A 21,199-nucleotide genomic window follows, 5' to 3' on the forward strand; every position below is an offset into this window, starting at 1 on the left:
TTGACGAACTTGTAAAACAATGGATGACCGTTATTGAATGCAATTTGCCTAGTCGTCGTTCATTCTTTATTAAATGTCTATGAAACAAAAAATTAAAGGAGACAAATTAATGAGAATGGGAACAGTCAATTCTCCTTTCCCAACTAATACAAAATTGAGAAACGACTTCTCCGACGTAAAATATATTTTCTCATACAAGGACAAATCTTAACAGTTCGGTTAGCGTTTTTTGACTGCCATTCCAGACAACGCAGTTTTGTAAGCTATTAAATATATGGACATTTTTTTTCTCAAATCTTTGTAATAAATAATGACTAGTTTTATTATATTGAGGGTCTAAAAATCTGTATTTCTTAAGTTAAATAAAATTTACCAAACTTATTTCGTTTTATAAAAATAAAGTTTTTTTTTATATGCTGTCATAGCCAACTAACGAATATTTTTTATTCCAAACATAAATATAAGGCTTAATATAAAAAACAACAATCCAGTTAAAAAAATTTTTGGTTTATTTCTCGAAAATAATTGAAGATAAAAAAAATCTGAGTTTGCCGCTAAATTCTCTGTAAAAATGGCAAGAAACTGGCTTTTTCTTTTTTAATAGGCTTTATAATAATCGAAATACGAAAGACCTATGAAAATTCTGTAAAATACCTAATTATGCACCGATCTAGAGTGCGGAAAGTGTCACTTTACCGCGGCAGTTGCGTTCTCCACGGATCCGAGTCACTTCGGACATTTTCAGGATATTAACGCACGGGTTTGGCAGGAATCAGATGTTTTTAAAAATATTACTGCACAGTTTGTTGTTTAAATCGGAAATTATCAAATTAATTAAAAATATTGAATTGAATAATAAAAATACACCTTCAACCAGCACAGAATTCCATAAGGACCCAAACGACGCTATTTGTAAAAATTGCTTAGAAAATATCTATCTAATTAATTGAATAATTAGCAAACTAAATGGAAATGTACAAGTCGTGATTAAGCTTCAAACAACAAGTACAAAGACCCACTGACTTTTATGAACGAGTGTGAAGTATATTAAAAGAACCGAATTGCAATATGCATGAGCCTATCATATCACGAATAAATTAAGAAAAATGAAAATGTAGTACTGGTGAAATCGCCTTGTTGAACTACCACAAAACACGCAAAATCACATAGCCAATTGTTAATCAATTAAAAAATTAAAATGAATAGATTTTAGTAGTTCCAGAGGAACAAAACATTAAATTTACGACGAATATCAAAATCTCTATAGGACGTTACCAACTTAAACTTTCAAATTGATGCCCCCTGAAAATTAATCACCAAGTAATAATTAATGATGGTAGAAAAATTACCACTATTACTACTACTAGGTTCCTGCTTACGGTTTGAGGAGGAGGAGCTAAAGAAGAGGGATCAATATTGTCTTGGATGACTGATTCCCACATTGGTGGCAGACAGCAGCAGATAAGTAAAATGCAACGGTAGTCATGAACACAACTGACTATCAGAAAAAAATTCAAGATATTCTTACAGACGGATCCTATCGTAAAATTAAGAAAATCATGTATGGAACGCAACCTTCGCACTAAAAACTGATAGTTTCGTACTTAACTAGTTTCACTGCAGGAATCCATAGTAGATACATAAATAGTATTACAGTGGCTCGTGGAAGTTTGTTTGAAAAATTAATAATCTACACTATTATCCAGATCTGCCAAATTTTCCAATACAACAAAATCAGTTGGACATAACTGTTCAACTGGAGAAAACTAAATTAAATGAACTAAATAATTTAAGAAGTAACTTGACCGTACTTACTTCTGGAGGTTTTTAGCAGTTGTCTAAATATACAATTATATGGACCATCTCGTGTACATTATTATAATTAGTCGGAGTGTGTGGGTATCTGCTCCAAAAAGTTGTTGCAGTCAAGATGCAGTATATCAACCAAGAAGATCAAAGATCAAAGATGTGTTTGAGGGTTGAATTGAAGCTAACGGTGGATGAGTTAACTTACAAGCGAAGATCCCAGAATGCTGACCCAGCGGAATCCTTCTTCAATTCTTCCTATAGAAAGGAATTTTTCATTTCCCAGTACTTAATTCAGATACGGTGTTGTAACGAAATTTAAAATTAAATAAATTGTGATATCCATCTTTCTGCACCGATAGAAATACCTAGCGATTAACTAATATTAAATTTAATATTTATTATAAATATTTTATTATTAATTAATTGTTAAGTTAACATTTTATTATTTTTGAAACCGAAATTTAGCTAATGGTAGTGGTAAGTTCATGGGGTAGGTAGGTCAAAATGGAGAACAGGGACAAAAGAAGTACTCAACAAATAGTTTCCCACCACATCCTTATATATTATACAAGGTGTAATAGAAGAAGGTAAACTTGATATTATTTGATAGTAGCTCATGTTGCTTGTTGCTTGTAATTTTTCCGCATGTCTCTAATATATTTTAAGAACAGGGCACGTTTGTCTTTGTTAAACGAATGAACTATGTGTTTTCTGTCAGTGGATATGTGGATAATTTTTCCATATACACCCATCGATTTCCTTATGGCCATCAAATAAATAAATAAAAATGTATATCGGTACACCTGGAGAAAAGATAAAGCCTTCAACATTCAGAAACAATCTGACAAACCACATCTATGAAATGTGTGTGGTTATTCCCGAAACATAAGTTTCACGTGTTCTCCGAGTCTTCGAGAAATTTGACGTAAACATCGATAAAATTTAGTGTGTTGCAAACATTATGGTGCAAAATAATCTGCATTAAACTTTCTAATTAATATCCGTCAGAATGTGCACACGCATAATACTGTGTCAATATGTACAAAGGTTTATCGATAAAGTTATCGAAGCTGTTGCTTAAATAAGCGTAATTAAAAGGGAGATAAAATTTATTAGTTTATCGAAGAGCACTGTTAGGAGCGATGATTAAGTTACCCAAAAGTTATTAAGTACTGCCCAATATACAATACATATAAAATACATAAAAATAATTTATTTTTTAAAGAAATTTCTACAGGCTACTGTAATACTTTTTACAAAACTTCTGAATTTCTCCTGCGTTGGTTTTTGCTGGGTCGAACTTGCCAACGTTTCGCCAATCATCCTGTTGGCTACTTCAGAGCTTGAATGAAACTGGCTCGTATTTTACTCTATACCTGCTTATATACTGTTTGAGGGGGGCGGACCTAAATGAGGGACATAAACACCGTCTCGGATGACTAATTCCCATATTGGTGACAGGTAAACACCTGAGTCGTGGTTAAGATTGTTAGGTTGTTTATAGATTTCTATAGACTCTCGGATTTTTCGTTCGTAAAGGTAATGAAGATAAATAATAATATTTTATTTTAGCATTAAATTATTATTATTGCGTAAACTCGGGCTACTTAGGCATCAATAATAACCCGTAAAGTAGAAAATTTTCCCAAAATCCAATTTTTATGATTGAACTTATTTTTTACTGATATTTCACGTTAGGATAAAGATATTGAACCGTTCACTGGATTGTTAGTTCCTTATTTAAGTATCTAGGGACACAAGAAAACTGATATAGTTGTTTTTATTCTTTTTTCAGAAAATCCCTTTTTCTATGACTTATTCAATTTCTATATTAAATTCCACCTGGTGGTAAGTTACGCTAGATGCTCCAGGAAAAGCTCTTTATAACAACTCCAAGTTTATGAAATGCATTACGCCTTTTTGGGGATTTACATGCAATCGACAAATAAAGAAACCACTGATATTTTCGTAAAACTAAAAACTATTGTGTAACTTGCGTCTAGACAGAACCCAAGCAATAATGACGACATTCTAAAAATTAACCCAAAAATATCTAGTATCATGGAACACATCAACATAATCTCTAACCATTTTTTTTTCAAATTTTTAGTTCCGTCCGTTTCCCTAATATCGTACATCGTTGCACTCACTGTAAATCACACATATTTCGGGTATTCAGGAACAGTTTATTTTAAAAACCCCACACTTGAATATTATAATAATTGTAGTCCTAGTTAAATTTAGATTTAAACAAGGAATCACAGATCCTCTCAAGACATTGCATGTTGCCCAACTCTTGAGTAGTGCTGATGATGAAACCGTAGTGCCTTATTACAGGCTGGACGTAGCCTTTAATAATATTACCAGATCCAGAGGATTTACATTTTCTAAGTAATGAAAAACGGTGTTGATTTTTATTATCAGAAGTAGTTGCACTTTTAAGAAAGGTGCGACATGTATAATTGAGAATAATTGGGCAAAGTGGTCGACAATATCTTTAGGAGAATCCGAAACCATTATATAGTTATGTAATACACACCATTAGCAATTCTGAACTTTCCCTTCTTTACCTGCCACACTACTATTCATGGAATTATATACTGAATGTGATTATTTAGTTTTGATTAGTTTTGGTTAGCGAAACTTCCTTCTACGATTATTAAAATACTCTCAGGTCAAAAACTGAGTACATGCATAAAAAATAGCACTACCTACGTCCTGCTATGCACGCAATCGGAATGCAGAAGCATATTGTGTAATAGCGAGATGTTGGAATTAGGAAAATTCTATCTTTGTATCTTTTGTTGTCTTTGTTGACAGTAAACTGCCGTATGGAAGAATCGCAGAAAATGAGAACAAAGACGTTCAATGCTGGGTGATGAGAGTCTTCATTGACAAGATCACTCTTGACCTCACATGTTGTGTAAACCAGAACTAAATGAAATACAATATTACGTATATATTACAACGCATAAGCACAAGGTACAGCATTACTATTGCTATGCTATTGCTATGTTACCTTGACTATTTAAGATGTGTGATTTGTGACAGACCCAGCATACTTAACTCCGTTTCTTACTTGCCGCACAATAATAATTTTAGAGCAGTACAGGCAGGACGGTGATTACTCGAAAAGACGCTAATACACATCGACACCAGAACCTGGGTGTATATCTATCCAATCAGGTCTAAACAGCCACTTTGGGATATATGCCTCCTCCTCTGTTTTTTATGTCTCTGTATAATAAGTGTTTTACATCTATCTTGGTCTAACATGTTTCCTTAAATCATCTGACTATCGCATTGTGCTATTCCTCTTGTAATTCCACTGTACTGTCTCTAGTACATAATTATATTATTTCATTCGTCATCTTTTTGCTATCTGTGTTGAAACATCTCGCACTTCCGTTTTGCTACGTATCCAGATATTACTTTTTTTGTCTGCTATTTTGAAGTTCAGCATTCTTCGCCATTTTTTCCTTATTTACCGCTACAAATGTTTTAGTTTGAGAGCCATATTTGACATGTAAGTAATGATGATATTTCGTGCTTCTTAGAATATTTGAATGTTTTCCAAATGATACCCAAGCCAACCCTATCCTTCCCTTTAGTTCTTTTGTCTGAATTGCTTTATTTAATTTTGTGGTTTCTCGCAGGTTTATATGACCATTTACTCTTTCTGTATCTATTTGCGCTACTATAACTATTAGTTATTCTTGTTGGTTGGTCATGGTTTTTGTTTTATTGTAATTCATTTTCAATCCAATATTTGACGACTAAATTAAACATTTTTTTGTAATTTAACTGTTTTGTCTGTTACTAACACAATATCACCTGCGTGTCACCGGTGATTCAGATAATATAAATTATCTAAATGTTCCGTTTTAAAGATGTTATCCAGCGCATTCATTCTGATCGACTGTGTTTGCTCCATTAGTTTAATAGTTGCTATTGCTTTGTTAAATATGTTTAAGATTATAAATATCATGCACTACGGGATATACGTTGACCTTTTCAATTAATATTTTCATCGTTAGCAAATGGTCGCTTGTACTAAGGTCCTTTCCAAATCCGGGTTGCCCTTTTGGTAGTCATTTGACATTGGTGTTAATGTATTTGTTAATATTTTGATGAGTTAGTAAAAAAAGGAAATACTGGACAAATGTTTCAAAAAAACTTCCACAAGTTGCTGTATACTATTTACAAATTTTCTGGATTAGTACTGCGATTGTTACTTGCTTAAATATCGTTTGAGGGGTGCGGAGCTAAAGGAGAGACGTGAACATTGTCTCGAATGACTCATTCTCCTATCGGTAAAAATGCTAAAGACCTGATTCTCTGATTTTTCTTTGGTAGAAGAATTGATTACATGCAAGAATTTTAGTTTGGTCGAATAAGATTTGTGTGTGTTGATATTTTTCGTCCTCTTTCTCCATTCAAGAAATTCTAATAGACAGATCATATCGTTAACTTAAAAAAATGATCCTACGTCATCTTGAGAACGCAACCTTAAATCTGCTATTAAAGCTTCTTCTCGATTAGAACCCCTCACTATAAAATTTCTCGTCTCTACTGAATCCCTAAGATTCAAAAACCTATTCTCTAGCAAAATATTTAGCTTCTATATTAAAACCGTATACAGGGAACAAAACTATCTCAAACCGAAACACTTAACCCTGAATTAAAACACCTAACATTTGCTCTTCTCTCACATAATTTCCATTTTAGGGATATTAAGTGTTCCACTACAAAATACACTTCACCATAACCTCCCAAATTAAATTCAAAACATTACTGACTACATATCAAAAGTTATTAAGAAATATATACCAGCATTCACATGAGGTAAAGAATATATTGGAAAAACAGGACAACTGGGCTTAAAAAATGAAAGAGTACTATCATGAAACCAGACTAATTCAACCAAACTAAAATTCTTGCGTGTATTCAATTCCTCTACGAAAGAAAAATCAGAGAATCATAAAAATCTCTAGTCCCCCTCTCGAACCCCCCTCCAGCCACTCCTCTGGCTCCGCCCACGTCATACAGTACATAAACAGGTTCAGACTATGCCCATTTCGTTTAAGCTCTCACGAAACCAGCAGAATATGTCAAACGCCAGCAAATTCGATTTGACTGAAGCAGGAAGAATATACATACAATAAATGCAGCTATGTTTTTGTGAATTTGTCATCTGGAAATCCAATTTTTTCGTGATTTTTGGAAATAGTTGCCTTTTCATATTTACATTAAATTGCAACAGTAACTTAAATGTTCTTAAATGGGCATATAACTAGTAACTATTTTATTTAAAGCAGAAAAAAAGCGATAAGTGTTGAATCTTTATCGCTGGGGGTGTAAACAAAACAAATAATCGACTTTTTGTTTCATTTTGAAAAAGTTTTGTTTTTATTCAGCAACATCAAAAGCGAACAGGGGGAGCACGAATAAAAATGTTTTGGGAAAAAGTTCCTCCGAGATTCCGAATCCTTGTCGCTAGATTTATTAGACCGCTCATTAAAATTTTAAAAGTTCTTAATGAAAACATTATAAAGGGGGAGTTTTGTAGACTTGGGTTTGACGAATTTTTTAATGTCTCGTTAAAACTTTCAATTTCGAACAATAACAGGATGATAAATTTATAAATTGAAGTTTATTTGATTGAAATAAATAAAAAATAACGGGAAAAGTCTGGAATAAAATGATATTTGAATTCATTTAGTATTGATATTAGTATTGATTAATGGGATATCAAAAATTAACCTGGCAAAATCGCATAACGCACATATCCAGGGTAATTCATAAAGAATGGGCAATCTTTAAATGAGAAATACTAAAAACCTGAATATTATGATTATGATTATGATAAAGTAATTATTAACTTTGTCAACTTAATTACAGAAATGACATTTTAAGCCAACTTCACACTATTTTTTTATATTATTATTATTTTATATTTTTACAAAAAAAAATGTTTGCAAAATGGCATTTTAAACATCGAGAGTAGAAAAACTTGTTTAGTAACTGCTGCTTACGAAATAATAAAAAATGCTTATACATCAACTGCCATTGTAGCAAGAGTTATTTGCTAATGAGATTCGTTTTGTCTAGTGGTATTGTTATCGTACTGATTCCGACACACACTCACATATTTATAGAAAATAAACTCTTAGACCCAACGTTCATCTTCTTATCGGAAATATTACAGAGGTCGGCTGTGAATCTTTAGCGTTGCTTTGGCATGCAGTCCGCCGCAACCTATTGACCTGTATATGCATAGATACTATCTCGGATCCGCTACCTTTGTACTGGCGACCGAAAGTACTCTACTGGTCGGCAGTGAAACCAGAAGAGTGACGAGTGTGCGCTACCGAAAGGGATAAAGTTATAATACTTGAAAAATGTTTGCCTGGAACATATTTTTCTTGTAACGGTCGAATTTATGAACAAATAGCAGGAACAGCTACGGGTTGTGCACTATCATCAGCCATCGCAAATGCATTTATGGAAGCTTTTGAAAAGAAAGCCCTTGAGACTTTCCATATAATACCAAAACTATGGGGACGATACGTTGATGATACTTTTGTTATTTGAGCTCATAGTCAAGAATATACACGTTATATACGAATATATACGTTTTACCATAATAATACGTTTATACGTTTTACCATAATAATAATCTCCCATACCATGATTTTCTTATTTAATCAGACCTAACATTTCAAAAATTCAAACATCAAACAAATTCAAAACATTACTCAGCACATATAATAACACTTTATGGCACTTTATATCCAACTGGTAACATAACCCAATTACAGGAAATATTCAATATAAATCACATGATATATTTACAGGGGACGTAAAAACTAATCTTAAATCTATTAATCTTATAACTAAAAAAAAGAAAGAACAAGAAAGAATAGGATAAAACTTCAGTACTTAAAATATGACGTCAATCGAAGTTGTCTAAGTATCGCCTGGAGACCATCATAATACAAGTCACAGTGTGGTGATAGTTTCTTAACGGTAACACACATATTGTAAATAGAGAAAATGGATATTGATCTGGGTAACTGCGGTAAGAAAATTGATTGATGTCTGCCTGAAACCCCAATTTTTTCAGAAAAAGGGACAAGTAATGAAACAGATTGTAAGTCTCTGCGTAGAAGATCATGATCAACTCCCCTCTCAGGATAGGAACGTTCCTCCCTGAACATTAGATACTTTAGTAACCTTCTCTGCACACTGTCACAGGTGACCCAGTCATAGTCAAGCTTGTACCTAACGTAACAGTTAAATAACAATTGATAGTAGCTGAGCTACAAAAATGCGTGCAATATCTTAATATGAATCTTAAAATTTGCATTACACAGTAATGTGAAGTACAAATAAAATCCCCAGATTCTTTACAGTGGCAAGTCTAGTCAGGATAGTACCATCCATATTGTAATTAAAGACTATAGGAGTTTTTATGCAGTGGTAAGAAACCACATTACACTGGCTAAGTTTAAGATGCGATTTATTTTTACTACACCACTGACTGACCGGTTTTAATACAGTGATATAGTTTTAGGTCATGCGCATCGGCAAGCTTGTCGCAGATGATCGCAGATGAGCAAAAGTTATTATGAAATATAATGTTAAAACCAGATGTAGCACTTGCCCAAAAATCTCTCATTATCTTCGATCCATCAAAGACGAACTTCTGACGAATTTACAGCAGTCTATGCATATGCGTCAAAGAATAAGTTGCCGAACATCACAAAACTGGATTTCAAATCTTATTTGATCAAACTAATATTGTTGAATGTACTGAATTCTTACCAAATAAAAATCCGAGAATTCATAGCAACCTTGAAACAACCAAACGATTTTAACCGCCACACAGTTCTTTAAATGTTCTTTAAGAATATGGGAATCAGTCATTCGAGATAATGTTTATGTTACTCATTTAGCTTCGCTGTACCTATTTAAACAGGTACAGAGAAGAATACAAAAAAGTTTCAGTTAAGCTTTGAGGAAGCCCACAATATGATTAGCAAAAAAAAACGGAATCCAGAAGATTTGTACATAGTATTACAGTAGCTACGGTTGTGGAATTGACGTGTCAATTTTTTTTTGTGTCTATTGACCAGTCAATTGACCGAAACAATTTTATATTTCAAATTGCATCTTTTTTCCTAAATCAACTTCAAGTTGCTAAATCAACTTTAAGTGCTTTGCTTCGCCTTGAGACAGGGTTCACCTTTCTTATGATAGTGTTAAGAACTGGCTTGAGCAGTCCTCCGAGACTGTTTTGATCGTCAGCTATTTCTGATCAATAACTCAAGAGGCTCCAAATTCAACTGGTCATGTCAGATAAGAGAACTGTTTCGTGAGTTGGGTTATGGCGAGTGGCGGAGCATTCTATCATATATCACTCTAAGATAGCAAAAGACTGATATTTTAGAATGTTTTAAAACAAAAATTTTTGAAGCAGATCCCAACATTGCAATCGGTTCACACTACTCGAATTTTTATTGAAAATTCGCACCCTCTGATCTACCACCCAACTATTTAAATTGCCAAGGCTTGATCAGATCTGCTCCATATGTAACACTCAATTTGAAACAATTTACCACCTTCTATTCACTTGCCCGATGTATAATGCCCTCCTTTATTTATTTATACCTTTATTACCACTTTATCTTATTATAAATATATTAAAGGTCCACGCCTTTCTAAGAAATTAGTAAAAATAAAACAATAATTTGTATCTGTATATTTGAAATAACATGTTGATAGATCCCTATTAGTTTACTATTTTGTTTGTGTTTTTTTTTGGCCTATGTAATATCTGATGCGGAGTTCTTGTTCTGTAAATGAAATTTCTGATAAACAACAAACAATAATAACAATAATACTAATAAATAAAATTTCTTATAAAACACATATTATAATTAAAGAACGATAGGTAACACTCTACAATTGCAAGATATTATTTAAATTAAAATAAGAGATGGACAATTGACGGTCAATTGACCAGCCCCAACAGAGTAGCCGGTGAAATTTTCATTTCCAAAAAAGACCTTTCAAGCTTTTGACAAACTAAAATCGCTCTCAGTTTTACGGAAAAGAATAGTCATCGTCCATTTTGAGACAACCGGTATACCCAGGCCCGCACCGTACCGTTGCCGCGAGAGTAATTCATGGAATTATGCATTGTTCTTAGCTTTCGATTCTACGTATGACATTTAACAACCGTAAACTGCCAATCGATGAGCACGACATTCATTTTTTTCAACCTACAGTGTGACCAGTGACCAATTTGAAACACTGATATGAAATTGGTATGGCCTCTAATTTTAGTGGTGTTGATTTTTGATTGATTTAAAATTGATTCCATAACATAATTTTAATTAGATGTAAAAAATTTGTCGAAGTCTTGGAAGACTGAAATCATAACAAAAATTCAAAATTTAATTGCCTCACGAATAACGAATATTATTAAGCTATCTGTAAAACCATTTGACCTTCGACCGCCAAGCAAACTCGCTTTCATAATGGTTTCATTATATTATATTTCTCGAAACGCAAAACGACAGCCTGTTTTAACTTAACGAACCCGAAATTATTAAAACAAAAACAAGGGAAATATTGTTTAGGAACCGATTAGTGGCAACTTGGAAAACAACTCTCTGAAGAAACAATTTCAAACATGTGAAAACTTACCATTACATTAGACTTTAATAAAGGAAAATCGCTATCACAATATCCAATCTGCTGTTCCTGGGAACTCAATGAGCAAATATGAATCAGCCTTCGTCAAATTTAACTTATGACACGAACAAAAAACAATTATTCATTTGAACGAAAAAGCCGAAAAAAGAACGAAATGGGGAAAATTCAGCATAATGGAGTTTATATTCAAGACTTTTAAGTAAAGAAAACTTTTTGAAAGAACCTGCCGCAACTTTTGATGGACAGGGTAAGCTAATTATTAATTAATCATTATTAATTTTTTCAAACTCCATACACCCTAACATCAATTTCATTATGAAATTAGAATATACACCTTTCCCTTTTTAGAAATTCATATTAGACAAAACCAGCCTTAACCTAATCTACTTTTGGTTGTGGATGGCAGTACATATATAGAAAAAAAAAATCGGAAACTAGCGGATGAAAATTTATTTAACGAGCTTCCAATAAGTTTTGAAACATTTTAAACTGCAAACTCTGGATTTTTTGAATTTGTTTTAATAACTTTGGGATCGGTGTTTACTGTGGGAAAAATGGAGTTCACAGTTATTTGAAAATGTTTTTGGAGCTAATCTTATCCATCAAAGAGGAATCGTAACCATTAAATTTAATTCGCTTTCAAAACTTTGGGTCGAAAGTGATATATTAAGCAGCCTGTGAATAATAGAATGAAAGGAAGCCATTTCGTGTGTGCAAATGTGATTCGACTTATGTATTACTGTGTCTGTATGTATTATGATAAATGAAAAAATCTCATTTGTTTTGTGATTTAGTTATAGTTAAGTAAAGAAAATTTATAGAATTATTTCGTTATTCGTCTCTATGGAAAATTTTATGCGTTTGTGTAACGAGCTAAAAAGATACGTTGTTGTAAATTTTCGAATCCAGAGAAATAAGCAAAAAAATCATTCACCAAAGAAAACTTTTAATCAGACGATGTTCATGTAAAATATTTTCTAAAATGGACCAAGTCGGTTGCCCATAATTATTCTTTGGAAATTGAACATTACATTCAAAATAATTTTAAACTATCTTTTAAATCTTGTCTTATGATGAGGTTAGTTAATTTTTGGATAAGAATGTTATTTATTGTGTTTAGAAAGAAAACAAAGAAAACTAGGATAGCATTAGAAGACATTTGAATGTCTTTAACCTTGTTGATTGGCGAAAGAGCTTTTGATTAGAAATTTGGGTTTTAAGATTTTTTTTGATTTGAGATTCTCAAATTTTTATTAATCTTGTTGTTAGTTAAACCAACAATGACGTTGCAAAAGAAACAAAAGGCCTAATTGGCTTATCTTGTGTATGTATTTTAATTAATGAACGTAATTTTGGTGGTTGGGAATTCATAATTTGTTAATAAAGTTACCCCATCATTATTTTTTGTTAAGTTTAATGATTTATTAATTTCTAAAGGAACTTATTTATTTAGTCAATTACTTGCCGAAATTGTAATGGATAATTTAGAAAACATTATACATAAAATATTCTGTCATTAAAAAAGTTTTCTTTGATTGAATATATATATGGATTATGTTTTTGATTGTTTCACTGAATTCTATAGACAACTACAGGACTTTTGGAATCAGATCGACTCGTTACATAAACGCGTAAAGTTCACTACCGAGACGGAACAAAATAATTCTTTAAACTTTTCATACCTAACTACCATCAGAAAAAAAATGAGATTTTTCCATTTATCATAAGGCCTCATATACGACACCTAATAACTCAAATCCTTCTACAGAAAGTTTTGAAAGAGAATTAAAAATTGCAACAAATAATATTTTACAGTTTCAAGTACTTCAGTACTCTACTTATCTCATATTAAACAACGATCCCAAAGTTTTTAAGAGAATAAAATACATAAGAATGCCTAGCAAGCAATCCGAAGTCTACTGGTTAAATCGCTTATCATGTCCTAAAAAAAAATTAGTAGAACTTTCAAGAAAAAAAAGAAATATTCGAATTTAATCGATCTCCGTTGCTAAACCTAAATTCTAATTTGGAGACCCTATTATAAGTGTGATTATGAATTCATTACCACCCTTCCGAATCATCTCGTCGGAAGATCTGAAGCTGGTTTATTCTAATCTAACTTAATAAAATATACCATTTATAGTTGCCGATTTGGAGTATTTGCTTTAAAATAACCTTTAACCTTGACCTTTGTGGTTAAAATCTTGTTTAATTATGATTATTTCACATCAGCTGCAACATTGTACGGAGAGGACAATGACTTAATAGAGAAATTTTTTACTCATTTTTGAAATAATCCATACATTTTTAAAATTTCTTATGGTTTCAAATGATACGTTTGTTACCATTATTAGGGTCACAAAAGCAAAATTTGTTTCGCTGCCAACAGAAGATTTGGAGAAAAAAAATTATTAAATTAATTTATAAAATTTATTATTAATTTATTAAATTAAAATTAAAAATATTTACAGTTTAGTTATTCCTGTAAACATTGACCTTTATTATGTGTACAACATTATGACCGAAAAGATAATTCCATAGGTAATTGCGCAACACAACGGCGATAACAGAAACAGGGTACTCACCGGTAGCTGGTGATGTTCTGCTTCTGGGGCCCCAGATCTCCAAAACTGAAGGAGTTAACCACTAACTTCACTTCTCGAACTGTATAAGATTTAATGTTCTTCTCAAAGTGTCGAAAAGGCAAGAGAGCGTTCAAAAATTTCGGCGATAGCAGGTCGTACTCAAATTTTTGGCGCAGTATGGTACCCTGCACGTAGGATCACAGTTGTGTGTTTTAAATATAGATAATAATAATTTCTTTTACTTTGTTGAGTGTACGCTAACAATTATTTTTGCGCCATATTTGTAGCTCGCTATCTATGTAATGGCGTTCGACCCAAAAAACTGCTCCATTATTTTAAACAATTAAATAAAATACTTTTTTTCTGTATAATAATTGTTTTTTTAAATAATATATTAAAATAAATTTTCAATTTGTTTCAAAATATGTCAATAATGACGATATCTAAAATTGAAAATTGGAGTGATAGATATTTTTCAAACATCTTTCAAATGGCGCCAAATTATTGACCAATGATGGATGCGAAGCGATAGAAAATTTTTATAACTTTTATGAATTGGACAGTTTAACTTCATCCACGTGATTCGGTAGTTTTATTTTTCGACAAAGAAAAAAATAAACAATATTAATAAGAGCATTTAAGTTTTTAGAAATGACGCTGGATCAGAAGCTGATAACAGTACTACTACAAGCAGTTTGTAAATACTTATCATGCACGGTACTGTTGTGGGAGCATTTCTCTCATAATTTTTTTGGTCTTTGAATAAAAGTTTTAAGAAGTATTTATGATCTAAGTAACGCATTAAATAGCGAATTCCACTGACATTAGTACGAAGGATAGAAATAGTATAAAAAATTATTTTTTAAGACTAGAGAACAGCAGGTACACCAAACGCGACACCACTCCCTTAAAAATAAAATCCATAATCACTTAACTCATGGTGTCGAAAATGATAAGCAAAAAATATTAATATTTTTCACTTACTACTACTATAGAACGCCATTTTATTCTTTAATAGAGACAAAAAATATGCAACATAGTAATTGAATCATTTGAATATCACTTTTTAATAGCATTTTAATTTAATTTTTGGGTTGAAAAAAATTGGACAAATTTAATATTTATTATACAAAATTTTACATGGCTTTATATGCATATATTAGAAAGAATTATGTCACAAACCATTTTACAGGCATATTACACCTATACGAAGAATATGTTTAGTTAGATTTTGCTCAGTCACTTGAATGCGCTCTTACTAAAAAGCGATTTTCACTATTCCGTTAGAAAAGGGGTGCAGTAGGTAGGATATTATGAAATTTATCGAATATATCGGTAGACTTTTCGCATCTACAATTTATCGGAATATCGAAACTTGTTGGGTGCATGACAAAGTATTTTAGATTCTAACGGTACGAAATTTCTAACGAGAAATTTATATACAGACGTTGCCTTAAAAACATTTTTATCAAGGCTTAAAGAGCCTCTAGATACTCCAAAATTACTCTGTCATTTAAGCAGCCCACGCGAACGTTTAAACCAAATACTACAAGATTATTTTCAGTAACAAACAAGAACTAACAAGCAACAATCGAAGTATTTCACAAAATCACAAGTATTGAATGAAAAAAAAAATTACGAAAACCCCATCAATAAAGAACAGACAATTTCAAGTCTTTCCCACAACAACAACATCAATTTCGAGGAATTACACAACACTGAACAATGTGGTGAAAATCCTGATTGAACAAAATTTTACGAAACAATTACAATGGCAATATTAGACAATTGTCTGATATCGTACTAGTCGAACATGACCTTAAATTTCCAATTGATTGCAGCTTATTAAAATCTTTTAACTCACCTACAGCGTTTAAATATTACTAGAAAAATTTAAATGAAGACCAGAACCAGTTATCGACTTAGCCACACTGACCCTCGATGTTGCATCTGAGCAGGGAGGAATTATGTCACGAGCCATTCCTGCACCACACACTCACCTTACATAAAACTGCTGTTTTGTTTATTTCTCAGCTCAGTACGCTCTTACCATTTTTTTAATTTAGAAAAATTTAGAAAAATAAAGTTTATTAAAACTTCTAGGGAAAGTCACATCTAAACGTTTGAAGAAAAGGAGTGATGAGTACTAATATATAAAGAAACGTTTTAAATAGAGCAAATAATATAATAATATAATATAGAATACCGCTTAACTACTTAATACAAAAGTTTTCGTGTCTCAATTAATACTAACAATATGTCATTATTTTTGTACATACAAATTTATTGTTTAACAGTGAACCGATTGAAACGATAAGAACAAAATTAAATTCACGAAACATTTAAATCCATGAAACATAAGTTTTTTACCAAATACAAAAAATTGGGGTGAAAGATATTTGTGATATTAAATGTTTGTCATATATTTTCAAAATGATTTAAATAATTGCTATTTAATTGATCAGGTAAAATGTTTGACAAATTAAAATATTTCAATTTAATTATTTTTACTTCAATGTGTATAGCTACTGTATATTCAATTAGATTGTCAACATTAAATCATAGGATATTCAACTGAAGCAGCAAAGTATAGTTTACTTTGGAATATCGAAAACATTGAAAACTATGTATGTTCTTTGTATGTATATGTATCTCTAACTCCAATGCTTATATTCACAAAATTATATAGGATATAAACACTCACTTGAGCGGCGAAAAAAACATTTTTGAACAGCCAAATCCAAGATTTTTCATTCACCACTCATGACTTTTTATTAAAACTGCTATACTACTGTAACACTTTGTACAAAACTTCTGGATTCCTCCTGCGTCGGTTTTTGCTGAGTCGAACTTGCTGACGTTTCGCCAATCATCCTATTGGCTTCTTCAGAGGTTGACTGTACCTGCTTATATATTGTTTGCATATATATATTGTTGCAGTTGCCGAACAGAATAACGAAACCGGACGTAAAATTAATTCGATAAATCCGACAGCCTATAGAAATCAATAAACAACCTAACAATCTTAACCGCGACTGTGTTTATACCCCTCATTTAGCTCCACCCCCCCTCAAACAATATATATGCAGGTACAGAGTAAAGAGCGAGCCAGTTTCAGTCAAGCTCTGAAGAAACCAACAGGATGATTGGCGAAACGTTAGCAAGTTCGACTCAAAAACCGACACAAGAGGAATCCAGAAGTTTTGTAAGAAGTGATTCTGATGTTTGTTATAAACTCTGTTACAAATAAACTGTTTCTTTATTTTAAGTTTCGCGAATTGAAATGTTTCATAAATGTGATTGTTGTAAATCTTAATTGTTCTTTGGAATGTCGCAGAACTTTTGGTGTAACATTTCATTTTATAATACTATTTTATTAAATTAAAATGTTTAGTTTCTTAGATATTGGGTATCAAAATTTAGAAAAGAAGCATTTATGGGTTGGTCCGTAAGAGCAAAAAAACCTTTATTAAGCAAAATTATATGAAGTACAAATAACTTCGTATTAATAAAGTACAGTAAATAATTAATTACATACTAGTTCTGTCCACAATCTATTGTGTACACGAGGTGCGAATTTTCCTTCGGTACTATTAAACCCTTGAAGAGAAAAAGGTACCATACAAGTTTACTAAAAGAGCTATTGTTTATAGTGTTTCAAAACAAATCCGAAAAACATAAGGGACTAATTCTTCTTTTTTACAATAAAAGGTAGTTTGTTACTTAAATATTAAGACAAAAGCTAATAATTAGGGAGATATGGCGTTACAAGTATGGCAGGAAACTAATATTTTTATTTTTAATACTAAAAACCCTTTTTGCATTTTTTTAATGAAAAAAGGGGACTGAATTAGACCACCCCTACAGTTCTAAATCTAAAGAAAAACATAAGCAATCCCTTGGACAAAATTGATAAATTGTGATAGTTTGGTTTATTAGAAACTCAAAAAAGTCTGCAATTTTTTCACAAAACTTACAGTTGCCGAATAAAAAAATAAAATGTAAAATATCACATGTCGAGAAAAAAAAATTGGTTGAGTGCTATTCAACAGTTGTACTTCTACCACTATTTACCAATTATCTTCAAAACAATACAATTTAAGAATAATTTGTATATGGCTCAATTAATTAAAATTAAATGATCATTGATAATTCCTAACCAAACCTTCACGTCAAACTAATATCTACATTGTGTTATTGGATGTGTTGCAGAAAAGATAGGAATTTTGGTTAGAATTGCAAACTTTATAACACCTTTGCTTTTTTTATTTAGAAATGTTCTTTAGAAAATAAAAATGCCTTTTTTTATTAGTTTCAAACTTCATTTTTAAAACGAAATTTTCCCCTACTTTTTTAACACAACTGCACTTTGTCATTTTGCCGTATAAATAGATTTTTTAATCCCACGGAGTTACCCATAAAATGTATTTTTCCGAATTTTGACGGTCAACGGACATTTTTTTTTGTCAGCAAGATGGACGAAAAATATCCATTTTTGGGTTTAACAGTTTCAAGGAAGCACCAAAGTACGCCAACTATGCCTTTATTTAATCGATTTCGTATCTCCTACAGTTCCAATTTGGGACAGCTTGTACAGTCGGCTGACAAGTTTTGAAAATTTAAAACTCAATAAGGAAAAAATATTACTAGAGATTGCATATAGGCTTAAAAAATATTTTCATTTTAATTTGTAATTCCGTTATTTTTGAGTTTTTGAAAAAAATCTATATTTTTTGTTGTTATGTTTTTGTTTTCATGATGTCATTGCGCCCAATACAATTTACAAAATTTAAAATTATTTTAAAGTATACGGGATTGCTCAAAAAGTCTTGACGAAGAAAACAGTTTTTTTAAATAAACACCCTATTTTTAAACATGCGTTTGAAGAAGATTTGTAATAGTGTTGCAAACCATACTTTTTCTACAACCGTTAGTTTTGGTTAGATTTTTGCTAAACAGCACAGATACATTCACTGACAATGACCGTCAGAATTGACAAAAGTGAAAAATTCAATTTCGGAAAACATTCGATTGCTCCCAAACCCGGAAATGTTCTCAGTAGCTGGGATCCGTGGGACAAGAAACCCACATGGTAAAGTGAAGTTTGCCGCACGCTAGACCGGTGTATAATTAGGTATTTTACAGAAAGGAGTAAAAAAATAGTATTACACTAGCCTGGTAAAGTTATATATGACATACTCAACAAAAGTTTTAGCTTTTTGTAAGCTCTTTCAGAAAAAATAAAAATTTGTATTAGAAATTCGAAATTTATCACTATTATTATATAACTATTAGTATGTTTTATTATTAAAAAAAAGTTGAAAAATTTCAAAACCAATTCGAAACAAAATTGTTAAAAACGTATGTTTTATTCGTAACGCCTTTTAGAGCCGCCCTGTATACTTTAAAGTAATTTAAAAGTATGCATCCTAACAATCTTTAAAGCTTTTGTATTTACCATTTTCTCAACTTTTGAAACCAATGGGATAATGAACTTTTTTCTATCGTTGACTTACCCTGTATTCTAATGTAAAGTAAACAGTTTTTGTCTCGACGAAACCATAATAATTCTTGTAACATTTCTGAATGATAAAAACTTACTTGACATACACGCTTCAAAGTGATTAAACAGTTCTTTTAAATTTTTTCAAAATGGATAATATTTTACATTGGGTTTACCTTCGGATGACATTTTCTCGGCCGCTCTTTTTCTGGACCCTCGCCATACCATTTCCATCAATCAATTTAGTAACACATGCTCACAATCGAATGTCATTTCCGCACTAAAATTAAAAACTGGGTTTATTCAACGAACAACTTTGATTCTCGGACACCAAAACATCGACGAAAATCGCGAAACGACTGGATCTAACTTCCGAAAAAGAGCGCGCGAAACGCAAGCCAATCGGCCTTACGGACCCAACTGCCAGTGTGGCGCGAAAACGAATGATCGAGAGAAATAAACTATTACCGGATAGGAGGTTGTGAGCGATGAGCGCCAACCGAATTTCGGAAGTAGGAGAATCTTTCGCGCGAGCTTTCGCGTTTGCAGATGGACCGCGAAACTTAATAGTTGGGAAGACAGCTGACGTTTTTGATGACCAATAGTAAGAAACATTTTTTTCCAGAGTTCATTGAGTAATGGTAAAAATGCAATAACTATTATAAAAAAACAATATCGAGAAAGATATTATTATTTATATTATTGTATGGTTGTAAAAATTAGTCACCTGACTGTACAGGGTTATTTTTTATACTTTCGTATCCACCTACGATTTACGAAAGTCATCGAGAAAAACTTCTAATACAATAATTTTTGTAGTATTTTAGACTTGTAAAAGATAGTTGCTGTTATGACAGAAGATCTGATTTCAAAAATATATGGATTGTTGACGTTTGAATAAACCGTTCTTGAAGTATTTAAGTTTAAATTTTTGTTTAACTAAACAGATCGAGCTGGCCAGGTGTGACATATCGTGGCGCTTTAGTTTAAATTGAAACATTCAGTTAAGAAAATTGGTTGCTCACAGGAAGAAAAGCTTCAGTTAGTTTGTAGGTACCGGGGTACCGTCAATTGATATAACAAAACGCATTACCCGCCAATTCAATGAGAAAGTTCAATATCGTTTGTTGCCACATAATTAGGAATGTCATATTACAAGATTCAGTCTACTTAGTGATAAAAATGTTAACTGCGGGGCAATTTGGTGTCCTCCGGACATTTCATTTGAATTTTAAATCTCATAGATAATAACTTACAGTTTTATTTCATAAATTAGAGTTAATAAGACATTAATAACAACCCATAAAGAGGATTTTTCTCAAAATCCAACTTCTTATTTTCACTATTTAGGTTATTTGACCATCTAATAATATAAAGTGGTTCACATTGTTATACTTATCTCTTTTTTCATTTTTGTTTGTGATTATGTCGGAAAAATTCACCAGATTGCGAAGTCAGCAACCACAATCGCGCCACTCATGGCCTTGAAAGCGTTGGAAAACCCCCTTCAAATTTATTAAAATGCGCTAAGTCTTTTTGGAAATATGGACATTTAAGAAAATGTTCGAACACTCCCTAC

The 21,199-nt window shown here is 31.9% G+C and overlaps 1 protein-coding gene across 4 annotated transcripts in view; it reads right to left on the reverse strand.

Annotated features, from left to right (window-relative positions):
• Positions 1 to 20,046, reverse strand: part of LOC132697368 (tyrosine-protein kinase transmembrane receptor Ror-like) — a 239,270-nt gene extending 219,224 nt beyond the window's left edge. For all 4 annotated transcript variants that reach the window (XM_060662811.1, XM_060662810.1, XM_060662812.1 and 1 more), the window contains exon 1: positions 19,797 to 20,046. In XM_060662811.1, coding sequence (XP_060518794.1) covers positions 19,797 to 19,854 — 58 coding nt within the window. In that variant the 5' untranslated portion in view covers positions 19,855 to 20,046. The remainder of the gene's footprint in view (positions 1 to 19,796) is intronic.
• Between the last annotated feature and the right edge of the window lie 1,153 nt (positions 20,047 to 21,199).

Source organism: Cylas formicarius, unplaced genomic scaffold (assembly GCF_029955315.1).
Source record: "Cylas formicarius isolate icCylForm1 unplaced genomic scaffold, icCylForm1.1 PGA_scaffold_1__22_contigs__length_36826433, whole genome shotgun sequence".
NCBI lineage: Eukaryota > Metazoa > Arthropoda > Insecta > Coleoptera > Brentidae > Cylas > Cylas formicarius.